This window comes from Podarcis melisellensis, assembly GCF_964234715.1.
Source record: "Podarcis melisellensis genome assembly, chromosome: 8".
Lineage (NCBI taxonomy): Eukaryota > Metazoa > Chordata > Lepidosauria > Squamata > Lacertidae > Podarcis > Podarcis melisellensis.
This window is the reverse complement of record NC_138540.1, coordinates 81,171,309-81,184,120: the sequence shown is the minus strand read 5'-3', so window position 1 is coordinate 81,184,120 and position 12,812 is coordinate 81,171,309. Positions and strand designations below refer to the sequence as shown.

Sequence of the window (12,812 nt, the reverse complement as noted above, 5' to 3'; positions counted from 1 at the left end):
CGTCGAGCTGGAAGGGACCACAAGGGTCATCAAGACTTCTTTGTGATTGGCAACCCAGTTCTCTGGCCAAGGAAAGTGTGCAGAAATCCATGCGCTAGGCATTACGTCGGGCAAAATTGCATTGCAAAAAAAAAAAAAGGTGTATATCTCTGCTTGGCAAGAAATCTGCATGTTAAGAGAAAATCCGTGCTTTCACGAGGTCTTTAAAAAAACCAACTTACTGCACACTAATGTGTAGTTGAACTTGCAATTGCAAAATATGAGAAATGGGGAGAAACAGAAATGGACTTATTTGCCTACTGTTACTCACTGATGAGACAACAGCAACACCACCAATAACCCAATAACAATATGCACATTATAGAATACTATGGCAGATACTGGAATATAAACCCATTCCAGCAGTCCTTTGCAAAGCAGTGCCAATACAGTCAGAAGTAACCACTTGAGGCTTTTATTTCATCAGCAGATATGATGTGTGTGGTTTTTCTTTTTCTGCCTGGGGGCCTGGATAGACCTAAGAGATGGTGTTTAAGAGATCCACCACGATCTCCATGCATACTGTCAGACCCTGACACATACGATATTCCTCTTCGGGGGTGTGTGTGTTGGAGGTTCCTTGGAGTTTGCTGGCGCTGCTCCATACTTGAATGATGGCAATATTCTGGACTAGAATGATCACTCTGTCTTTAACCTGGAAGAAAGCCAGTCTAGAATCAGAGGACGGTCACCACAACTGAAAGCAACCCCACCATCTTTATCTCTGATACCCTGGAAGGTTATACTTCTAACGCATGAAATTTATTTAATTGTTGCAATTATATCGCCCCCTGTTCCCCTCCAAGGAGCTTGTGGGGGCATATGTGGTTCTCTGTCTTTTCATTTGAGCCTCAAAACAGGCTAGCTAGGGCGTCCCCTGCCAATCGGTATTGATGATACTGAGATAAATGAACCAATGGCCTGGCTCATTATAGGGTGATTTCCTGTGCTGCGCAGGATGCGGAGATGCTAGAAGAGGATATGATATTTGTCGGATATGATCTTTCCTTCCTTACGTTTGTGAGTTCAGCAGAGGGAACCCCCCCTCCCCCAATAACAATACGAATGTTAAAACAAAAAAAATTCCTTCCAGTAGCACCTTAAAGACCAACTAAGTTAGTTCTTGGTATGAGCTTTCGTGTGCATGCACACCTCTTCAGATACACAGATATCAGATATCTGAAGAAGTGTGCATGCACACGAAAGCTCATACCAAGAACTAACTTAGTTGGTCTTTAAGGTGCTACTGGAAGGAATTTTTTTTGTTTTGACTATGGCAGACCAACACGGCTACCTATCTGTAATACGAATGTTGTGCAACATCTGTTTCCATTTGAATAACTGGACCCCCACCCCAAACCACTTTCTCCCCAAAGGTGGAAATGGAATTCCAGAAGTCTGCCCTCCCTCTCTGCCTCCTGCCAGATGTTGTTTAATCATCATCATCATCATCATTTTATTATTTATACCCTGCCAATCTGGCTGGTTTCCCAGGCCATTCTGGGCAGATTTCAGAATATATAAAACATAATAAGGCATCAAACATTAAAAACGTCCTGATACAGGGGTGCCTTCAGATGTCTTCTAAAAGTTACATTGTTCTTAACTTTCAGAAGACATCTTAACTTACACAGTTTGTGGTTTTTGGAGAGAAAATCCAGTTTTCTTGAAAAAGAGTGTTTTCAAGCTCCATCGTCTAGGTTTGCTACTTACCGTGCTGCAGAAGACGTGGTTACCGTGGACGGGTCCAATTCATTGCTAAAGAAACAGGGGAAAGGATCGAAGAGTTTAGGAGGGAGAATTTGGCGCCTCACCGTTGTGTCAAAGATAGTTGCTTCTTTAGAAAACCTCCATGTCCCTTATTTGACTGGGGCTCTATTTTCTGCTGTTCACTGAGCCTCTCTGGTGCTTAATTTGCCTTCTGGGGACACCTCATTCAATGTTTTGGTGTGAGATGCTATTGCTGTCATTCAACTCCCCTCCCCAGGGTCTATTCATGTCTCAGTGGGCTGATGAAGTGCCAGATTTACGTATAAGCTAAACAAGCTATAGCTTAGGCCCCACTCTCTTGGGGACCCCCAAAAAAACAAATTAAAGGGGGAAAAGCCTGGATGTACATTCCCAAAATATAAGATGAAAAACTAATAAAATAAAACCTACCTACAGCAACAGTGTTTTGTGTTGTGTAGGCTCCTGTGATGTACATATTTTGTTATGTGCAAATGGCTTTAGATACCTATTAGGTCCATAAATTACCATAGAACATGAAAAACAGCGACAATTTGTTGTTGACAAAGGACAGCTGGACATATAAAGGGCCCCATTACTTTCAGTAGCTGAGGGCCTCATCAAACCTAAATACGGCCCTGGGGCTTCCCCTTTGCAGTTTAAAAGAAACCTGGGTTGCTTAAACTTGTTGTTGTTTAGTCGTTTAGTCGTGTCCGACTCTTTGTGACCCCCTGGACCAGAGCACGCCAGGCACTTCTGTCTTCCACTGCCTCCCGCAGTTTGGTCAGACTCATGTTTGTAGCTTCGAAGACACTATCCAACCATCTCGTCCTCTTCTCCTTGCGCCCTCCATCTTTCCCAACATCAGGGTCTTTTCCAGGGAGTCTTCTCTTCTCATGAGGTGGCCAAAGTATTGGAGCCTCAGCTTCATGATCTGTCCTTCCAGTGAGCACTCAGGGCTGATTTCCTTCAGAATGGATAGATTTGATCTTCTTGCAGTCCATGGGACTCTCAAGAGTCCCATGCTTAAACTAAGAGGCTTAAACTAAGAGGCTCAAACTAGCCTATCCAAGGTCCCTCAACACCTGAGCCCAAGCACTGTGTCATTTAACCCTTGGTTCACATTACACCAACAAGAAGAACTTGCAGGAAAGCTGGTGTGCAGAACCTCTGGCCCTCCAGATGCTGCTTTCATCTTCCCTGAGCATTGGTCGCGCTTGCTGGGCCTGAGGAAGGAGGGTTGTGGGGCAGCAACATCTGGAAGTCCACAAATTCCCTTCACCTGCCATGGAGGCAGGCTGAGGAACTTGCACCCCACACACCCAGCACTCACTGCCCCATTCTGTAGGGTTGGTACTTACGTAGGTGCCTTGCTCTGACTGCCCACCCTAGGGAAACAAAGGAAATTTCAGAGGTAGGCATTAGACTTGCATTGTTCCCCACAGTGGACCAGAGTCTCCCTTTGTGATGGCCTGGGACTCGGGCTCAGACTCGTAGCCAGAGGAGTCTCAGTCCGCACCGGATCCTTTGCCTCAGGTGGCATCTGAACTGAGTCTGGGGTCTGATTCTGAAGAGCCCCAGTCTGCACAGGTTCCCCTGCAACAAGCACCAGCTGGGCCGAGTCAGGGGCCTGAGCCTGCCCTGGCTCCAGATGCGGGGATTACCTCCTTGCCTTCAGCTGGGCAATCACTTACAGCTGCCTCACTACCAGTTGGGTGAGGAGAGGCTGAGGCGGCCTCTGGGTCTAGTAACCCACCAACATCTCCTGAGCTGCAGAGACTGAGGTCTGAGAGAAGGAGAGACCTGAGTACTTGCAGGAGGAGTGCTCGCCTTTGGCCGAGACAGGGAGGTGAGTCACTAGGGGATCAGGACCGGCTGTTACCCAGACAGAGATAAAAGGCTGCTGGACCCTGCCCCAGGTTGCGGGGGCAACATTGCTGCTGTTTGCCAGAACCTGCCTGTGGTCCTGTGCCTGGTTTCCTGCCTTGGCCCTGTCAGACTGACTCCTTGTGGAACCCTTGGATTTGGGACCGGACCTGGACCACGTTACTCGGGTTACCCCCGGGCCAAGCACACCCTTCTTTTGAAGGCATCCACCTCATCCTCTCATCCACCCCTGAGACTGGGTTGGTAGAGCAGCCCTGTGGGACTGCCACAGCCATAGATCTCTCCCAACCTCACTGCTGTCTTGCCCTGATGAGTGCAACCCTAGTGGTACCAGGGGAAAGTGCCACTTTCCCCACCAACAAACTACCCAGGGGTGTGTTTTTTTTCAGCATATAAATGTTAAACAGAAATTTACTCAACAGTTACAATAATATCTAAACTATAATCAATAAAACAACAGCAAGCCACAGTACATAAAACAATGCAATACACATTGAGAAGCAGAGGGTAGAGCAAGGCAGGTGGAATAAGGCCTTGCCTGGTGGACACACCCAATCCCTGAGCTAAAACCACACCTATACCTGTAATCAATGAAATTGTGACCATTTCTAATCCAGATTGTTGTCTGCTTGAGTTTATTAACCACATCTTACATTTAGCCTGGGGAGGAGCTGTCTGCACTGCGACTGGGTCCGCAACAAACAAACAAACTTTGTGGTGAGTTCCCCCATTCCCTGCTCCAGAAAAAAGCACTGGAGGTACCACTGCTCAGGGGAGCAGCTGAATGACTGATCTAGTGATCTATAGGGTCCAAGGCATTGTAGGGCAAAGGTGGAGTCATTTATTTTTTTTACTAGGACCCCAGGAATTTGTGATCTGTATCCAGAACCAAGCTCACAAGTCCCTCCACACAAAAGCCTGCTTCCTTCTGCGTGCTAGACCATTACAAAGTCACAAACCGTTGTTGATCCACTGCAAATCAGCCAAAGATCTATCAGTTCCTCCCGTTTGACCTTCTGCCTCCTGTTCCAGGGGACCCCAAGAAAGTTCCATTTCCCTGAGGAAGTCTGGCCTGATCCACGACAAACGTCCAAAGCACAGCCAACACACCTTGAAAGCACATGGTTTCCCTCAAAGAATTCCAGGGGCTGTAGTTTTCCAGTCACAAGAGTTGCAGTCCCTGGCACCCTTAGCAAAATACAGTTCCCAGGATCCTTTGGGGGAAGCCACGAACTTCAAAGGTGCATTGGTTGTGCTTTAAATGCCTGGTGTAGCTCTTTCTGTAGTCACAGTGGGTTTCCCCAGCTGTTCCCCAGATTGAAGGTTGTTTGGTTTGTCCCATTGGTTGGAGCCAATGAGAACCAACCAGACCCTATTTGAATAGCTCCGCCCCCTTTATCTCTGTAGCCCTGCCTTGAACTAGAAACCCACAGACTTCACTGTTCTTAAGTGCAGAACTTAGTGCTGGTTCTTACTAGTCTCTAAGGACAGGGGTTAGACATACAGTGGTACCCCGCAAGACGAACGCCTCGCGAGACGAAAAACTCGCAAAACGAAAGGTTTTTCGTTTTCGAGTTGCCTCGCAAGACGAATTTCCCTATGGGCTTGCTTCGCAAAACGAAGCTTGCCCCGGGGACAGCGGGTCTTCTCTTTTGAAGCAAGGGGCGGCGGGGAGATCGCTTCTCCCCACCGCCCCTTGCTTCAAAAGAGGTCCGGGGGCAGCTCTTCCCGCTGCCCCCGGACCTCTTTTGAAGCAAGCGGCTGCGGGGAGATCGCGTCTCTCCGCAGCCGCTTGCTTCAAAAGAGATCCCGGACACCTGCCCCAGCCGCTGGGCTTCGTAGCGCTGCTGCGAAGCCGGGCGGGGGGGCGGGAACACCTGCCCCAGCCACCCCGCTTCGGAACGCTGCTCCGAAGCGGGGTGGGGGGGGGCGGGAACACCTGCCCCAGCCGCCGGGCTTCGTAGTGCTGCTGCGAAGCCGGGCGGGGGGGCGGGAACATCTGCCCCAGCCACCCTGCTTCGGAACGCTGCTCCGAAGCGGGGTGGGGGGGCGGGAACACCTGCCCCAGCCGCCGGGCTTCGTAGCGCTGCTGCGAAGCCGGGCGGGGGGGCGGGAACACCTGCCCCAGCCACCCCGCTTCGGAACGCTGCTCCGAAGCAGGGGGGGGGCGGGAACACCTGCCCCAGCCGCCGGGCTTCGTAGCGCTGCTGCGAAGCCAGCGCCCCCCAGCCTTCAGAAGAGGTCCGGGGACAGACTGTCCCCGGACCTGGTCTGAAGGCGGTTTCCCTAGGAACGCATTAATTGATTTTCAATGCATTCCTATGGGAAACCGTGCATCGCAAGACGAAAAAACCGCAAGACGAAGAGACTTGCGGAACGAATTAATTTCGTCTTGCGAGGCACCACTGTAATTATTTGGTTTATGTCTTCCTTAACATAGGGTGGAGTCAAAAGTGGAAACTCTTGGGGCTGAAGCTTCTTCTCAGAATTTAAGCCATAGGTATCTTTCCCCTCCAGAACAGAGTTGTACAAATCCCAGTTCTGCATGTCTGCTGCAAAAATTGACTAAGGATAGCACCAATTGGCTGGTTCCTGTGATGTCAGGAACCTTCAACCTTCCCTGGACACATCCTTGGAGAGGTTTTGCAGTTCTTTTAAATTGTTGGGGGGGGGGAGAGATGCACATTCAAATGAACAGGAGTAAATGTACATGCTGTGCTTAAAAATAAAATATAATTCAGACAAGCAGCCTGAAGAAGCACTGTGAGGATGTGAATGTCAGATTGTTGAAGTAGTGTTCAGTTTGCTGACATGCATGCTTGCCATTTCAGGTAGGAAGCCTGGAGAAGCCAGACTCCTGCTATGGCTGAGGGACACTCTGTAAGTTCTCTTATTTTCTGTTACCTGAATCCCTGCACTTCTCACAGAACCCCAAATATGGAAATGGAATCTTGGAGCTCAGAGACACTCCTGTAACTCCCAAAAGCTGTTGTTTTTTTTCCCAAGAAGGAGGAGGAGGAGAAAATGAAGAAGAGCATCCAGGATTTGCCTGCTGCTTACCTTGAAGGTTTGTTGCTTGCTATTGCAGGTTCTGGTTCAGCACTCCTAAAATAAGCAAAAGGACAAAGAGTTCAGGAGCAACCGGGTTGTTCTGGTCCCTCTCAACTGCGTCACAGAAGGTCCTGAGATATTTGAGGCCTAAGTGCTTTAAACACTAGTCTGAACATCTTGAATTTCACCCAGAAATGAACCAGCAGCCCAATGGAGCCATTTGTGTGAGGAATAAGGTGAGGAGGCACCTAACTAACAGCCCGGTTTTCCTGACCAAAATTCTGTGCCACCCTAGGCTCTTTGAGTTTCCTCTGCATGAGAATGACCAAGATGGTCTAGATAGGGAAAGCACTGCCGCATGAACAGGGAACAGCCCTCCCCAATGCCACAACTCATCACCAAAAGCAGGGTTGTGTTATGAAATGCCTCCCCAACAAGACCCGACCAGCACCCACCACACACCATCTTCAGACACCAGGCAGCAGAAACCAGGTTCTTCTAGAAGGCTTTTGGGGTCTCGCTGTTCATTGCTTCCCCTGTTGCTATAGAAACGGTTATTGACTTCTGTTTTAAACATTTTGATTTAGCCCTCAGCAGTGGCGTAGCGTGGGGGGTGCAGGGGGGGTCGGCCGCACCGGGCGCAACATCTGGGGGTTAGGGGGTGCAAATCCATGGGTTAGGGGGCACAAATCCATGGGTTAGGGGGCACAAATTACTTGCCTTGCCCCGGGTGCTGACAACCCACGCTACGCCACTGGCCCTCAGTAGAATTATGTATCTTATAGTAATGGAGCTCCGGGCTTGTGGGCAATGCCTAGCAGGTGTCCACACTAAGTTTGGCATAGTTTCTCTCTTAATGAAAAGGCTTGCCACAGAGCGTTAGGCCCAGCCCTCCAACATTTCTATAATTATTTTTTTAAAAAAAATCTTTTACCAACAACCAAAACACAAACATTGAAACCCCCTAGGCAGCTGATACATTGGGTATACATATTCAATAACATACATATTCAATAATATACTTATTCAATAATATTCAATCATAACATGTTCACATCAACCATATGTACACTTCTATATACCTTAACACTCCTCCCTCCCCAAGGTTTATTTAACTTTTAACATTTTAATTGCCCCAAATTGTTAAAAAATACCCAAATAATTCAATATCTTCTCAAACCAATCCTCCTCTTTCTCACTGACCTTAAACCCTTTCATTCTATGTATCTTCACAGTTAGGTGTTCCAAAATTATAATATCATTCAGTTTTTTCCTCCATTGGTTCACCCCTAGCTCTTCTGCATTTTTCCAATTACTCGCTATAACCTGTCTGGCTGCAATTACCATGAATTTTACCCATTTACATTCCTCTTTTGTTTTTAACTCAGGCTACTCAGAACTGAGTAGCTCCAACATTTCTATGATGAAGATATGGACATCCCTATCTATACCCTCCAACATTTCTCTGATGAAAATAGGGACATCCTAAGGAAAAGCGGAACATTCTGGGATCAGATCAGAAACCAGGATGGCCTCTGTAAATCTGGGACAGTCCCTGGAAAATAGGGACACTTGGAGGGTCTGGGTTGGACCCTTTCAGGTTCCTGAAAGATTAAATCAGAATCTATCCTTCTAAGAAGGAAAAACAACAAAGTAATAAGTGACAAAGAGATATTTGTTACCTTCGAGTTGATTTGGTTTGGTAGCTAATCAGACCCACGGCCAATATGACCCCCAGGAGACAACCAAGAACAATGGCTGTGATGGCTCCTCCTGAGAGGCCTCCGGCTCTTTCTATCTCTGACTCATCTCCTGGAGGTAAGGGAAAAGTCATGTGAAAACAGCGATGGGAACCCAAATCTGCCTGTGGCATTGGCACCGTGTGGTTTCCAGAGATGCAAAGAACACTTGCCTCTCTATGGACTCTGACCGTTAGCCTTCTATTTCTGTCTCGGAAATTATGCTTTATTATACAGTGGTGCCTCGCAAGACGAAAAGAATCCGTTCCGTGAGTCTCTTCGTCTTGCGGTTATTTCGTCTTGCAAAGCAAGCCCATTAGCGGCTTAGCGGATTAGCGCTATTAGTGGCTTGGCGGGCTTAGCGGATCAGCTGATAAGCGGCTTAGCGCATTAGCGGATCAGCTGTTAAGTGGCTTAGCAGATCAGCTGATGAGCGGCTTAGCTGATCAGCTGTTAAGCGGCTTAGCGGCTTAGCGGATCAGCTGTTAAGTGGCTTAGCGGATCAGCTGATAAGTGGCTTAGTGGCTTGTGGAAAAGGGGGGGGCAAGGAAAAGAAAACCCGCAGGAACTCGCAAGACATTTTCGTCTTGCGAAGCAAGCCCATAGGAAATTTGTTTTGCGAAGCACCTCCAAAACGGAAAACCCTTTCGTCTAGCAGGTTTTCCGTCTTGCGAGGCATTCGTCTTGCGGGGCACCACTGTACTAAACCAGGGTTGTGAGACATGAAAGACAGTTGTTGAACTCCCTTTTGCAAAATCTCCCCCCAAAATGAGGGGATTTGGTGATTTTAAAGGAAATTCTTGGACATTTCTGCGGATTTTTGTAAATTCCGCCAGGACACTATTTTCGACGGGCAAATCCCAGATATATCCGGGAAATGATGGACATATGGCAGCCCTTGCTTTGGCCGTTTGCCACCTGACACCAGAAACAGCTGATAACTCTTCCTATCACCTGTTTCTGGTGTCGGGTGGCCAAAGGCCGCAGCGACATTTCAACAACTCTGTCTACGGCTCAGCCGTGTGCAGCTGAGGGCCTTTTTATGCAGGCAGATTTTTATAGATTGGATTGAGGTTTTTCCCTTGATGGAGGTGCTCCTAAACCAAGCATTCCATTTAAGCTTGATTGTCCTTCGCACCTGTTCTATAGGAAAGAAGGGTCCAAATAGGAGTTACCTGTAACCTCCAAATATTTTCGCCCAACGAGAGAGTATTCTGTCCCATTCCTCCACACTTCTATCTCTACCTCATATACAGCAGTGTCCTCAGAGGTGATTTTGGTGAGGAGGAGAGAGCAATCCTGATTAAGAATTTCCCGACCGGTATGGCCAAACATGTATTGCAGCGTGACATTGGGCTGCGTATAGTAGAGCACAATGGTCCTCGATACAGGGCCCACCCCTCGCTTCCAAAGGCAGCCCACAAAGCCTTTGATATCTCCATCCAGGGTGAGTAGGATGTCCTCATCTATGACCGGAATCGATGGGTAAAAACTGATAATGATATCCCCCCTGGGTGGTTCCACGGGTTCCTCGGGCTTAGGACGCTTCGAAGTAGGAGCACCAGGACCACCAGGAACGGTTGGTCCTGGACTACTGGGAGCTCCAGGAGAGGCAGGAGAGATTTCGGGAGGAGGAGGACTCAGGGAAGGAGGGTGGGGAGGAAGAGAGGCTGGAGAGAGAGGAGGAGACTTAGTTGTCACTGAAGGAGGAGGGGGAGGAGGGGGAGGGGGAGGAGGGGGAGGGGGAGGGGGAGACTTAGTTGTCACTGAAGGAGGAGGGGGAGGGGGAGGAGGGGGAGGGGGAGGGGGAGACTTAGTTGTCACTGAAGGAGGAGGAGGAGGGGGACGGGGCGGACCAGGAGGTGGTGGAGGGGCAGGAGGACGGGGAGGAGGACGGGGACGATGAGTCTTAGCTGTCACTGCAGGAGGAATAGAAGGAGCCCCAGTTGTTGTTGCAGGGAGAGTCCCGTTTGTCACTGCAGGAGAAGTCCCATTTGTCATTGCAGGAGAAGTCCCGTTTGTCGTTGCAGGAGAAGTCCCGTTTGTCGTTGCAAGAGAAGTCCCATTCGTTGTTGTGAGGGGAGTCCCCTTTGTCATTGCAGGGAGAGTCCCTGCGGTTGTTCCAGCAACTGCAGCTGCTGTTGCGGGGGGAGCCCCGGTTGTTGCTGGAGGAAGAACAGAAGCATTCGTCGTGGCAGCCTCCTGAGGCAAACGAGGAGGCTTGGGAGCAGCCATTTTCTTCACATGAGGGCGACGAGCTTTAACCCTTCTGGCAGCTTGAGTCAACAGGAAGCAAGAGCTCAAGATGTAGGCTGTGGAATGGGGAGGAGAAAGTCACTCCGTTTCAACAGGCCAAGAACAGGCAGGAGTAATGGAGACAGAAACCCTTGTAATTTCATTTATTCTTTCTCCTACATTTAAATCCTGCCTTTCTTCTGTCATGGCACCCAAAGTGCCATACATTCAGCTCTCAGGTGGTCAACAATTCAGTCACAGACCAGACTGAGACCTACTAGGCCTCAGCAAGTTAGTGGTGGCCTCACCTGCCTTCAGACCATACCCTGCAATTTTACAACCAGAAGGGGCTTCCCAGCTTACACCCCTGAGAACAAATAAAGGGGGATTTTCGATCAACTTTATATTTAAAAAATATATGATTGTAATCTCAGAATTTGGGAGGCATGGCTTTTTATACTGAGGTGGCCGTAGAACTTACAAAACAGCTCTCTCAGTATGAGATCTCAGCTGTACTTCACTGTTAGGATATTGGTTGAGATCATTTCTTCTAAATGCACAAATGAAAAATGAAGCTACAAGGAAACTAGCAGAATATGAAAAGAAGCTGACAAGAGATCGTATAATGGCTAAGGGATGAAATTCCCTTTTATACGAAACCCGAACCCATTTTGCTCCCAGCAAAATCTAAAAAGCTGGTGTGAATTAAATTGGGATATAAGCATTGAAGAGGATAAATTGAGCAATTTATGGACAAAAGCACCATATAAATATTTGTCAGCAACTACCAGGGAATGTTTATTAAAAATTGTGCATGGATAGTATTTAACACTGAAGCATCTATGGATGCCAAATTATAGGTACACACCAACTTATGTGGTGGAGCTGTTCACAAACGGAACAATTTTGGAATGAAGTTTTAAAAGAGATTGTAGCTCAGACAATCCCAATAACCCCAGTAACAGCCTTACTTCATTACTACAGATATGGAACAATTAAGAAGTAAGGAATTAATAACACATTTATTGAAAGCAACTAGAATGGCAATAGCCAGAAATGGGAAAACCTTGCAGTTAATGAATATTGAGTACTGGTATAATATAATCTGGCAGGCAGCCATAATGGAAAAGCTGTTTGGGGAAAAAGGTGCTATGGTGGAGAGAAAGAAAACAGATATTTCTACACAATGTGTTGTGATTTTATTAAATATACAAACAAAGCAACACACGGACGAGAAATACCTGCAACCTATATTGCAATATGGCATAGATAAGCAGGAACTCCTCGTTTGCTCCCTCCTATTACTCTGTGTTTTCTAAGTTGAACTGCTGAAGAACTCATTTTACAGGTTTACTGTAATTATCTCATTATTATGTATGTACAGTTGGACCTTGATTCTCAAATGCCTTATGACTCGAATGTTTTGACTCCCAAATGCCGCAAATCTGGAAGTGAGTGTTTTGGTTTGTGAACATTTTTTGGAAGCCGAACGTCTACAGCCAATCGGAAGCCGCACCTTGGTTTTCGAACGTTTTCGGAAGTTGAATGGACTTCCGGAATGGATTCTGTTCGAAAACCAAGGTACGACTGTACTGTAAAACAAAATATTTGGTATTTTTCGTCCCCATCCAGTAACCCATATTTTGTTAGTCCTGTTATGTTTAGGATGTATGTGTGTGCAATTTTGTAAAAGAATATTATATATGTATTTTTTAAAAATAAATAGATCTCAGTCCTTCTGGATCTCTTCTCCCCAGACCATCATCATGCCAGGATCTCTGTTCCCCAGAGACACCCCCCCCAAAAAAAAATCTCTTACCCACTAGAAGCACAACTAGGCAGGATCTTGCAAATCTGGAGGGGCCCCAAGCTATAGAATGGTGTCTGCATGATGTCCGTGTTGTTCTTTCAGGTGGGAAGCTTACAGGCATCCTGGGTGGTTCTCCGTGCCCAGATTGGGGTCTGGGTTCCTCCCAAGTTCTTTGATGGTGGTGACTGGGATCCCCAGCTGAGCCCAGACACCCATCCCTGCTTTTTCTCTCCCCCTCAGCCCAAGATGTTTCACTGCTTGGGAGCCTTCTTAACCCCTAGTTCAAACTCCCAGGTAACAGGAGAAAGAGGTCATAAAGCAGA

General features: G+C 47.6%; 1 protein-coding gene across 1 annotated transcript; it reads right to left on the bottom strand.

Annotated features, from left to right (window-relative positions):
• Nucleotides 1–577: 577 nt before the first annotated feature.
• Nucleotides 578–12,778, bottom strand: LOC309376032 (uncharacterized protein). The gene is made up of 7 exons (XM_081922181.1): nucleotides 12,499–12,778; nucleotides 9,620–10,756; nucleotides 8,388–8,517; nucleotides 6,715–6,759; nucleotides 3,129–3,155; nucleotides 1,753–1,797; nucleotides 578–694 (listed from the first exon to the last, which is right to left on the bottom strand). Exons 1-7 carry the CDS (start codon nucleotides 12,608–12,610, stop codon nucleotides 679–681), a joined length of 1,512 nt encoding a protein of 503 aa, XP_081778307.1. The 5' UTR covers nucleotides 12,611–12,778; the 3' UTR covers nucleotides 578–678.
• Between the last annotated feature and the right edge of the window lie 34 nt (nucleotides 12,779–12,812).

Excerpts from the sequence above, each read along its gene's own strand:
- LOC309376032 (XM_081922181.1), bottom strand. The coding sequence starts at position 12,610 with ATGCCTGTAAGCTTCCCACCTGAAAGAACAACACGGACATCATGCAGA. Across the intron at positions 10,757-12,498 it reads CCTAGTTGTGCTTCTAGTGG|CCTACATCTTGAGCTCTTGC; the intron begins GTAAGAGATTTT and ends CCCATTCCACAG. Across the intron at positions 6,760-8,387 it reads CAAACCAAATCAACTCGAAG|GAGTGCTGAACCAGAACCTG; the intron begins GTAACAAATATC and ends TGCTTATTTTAG.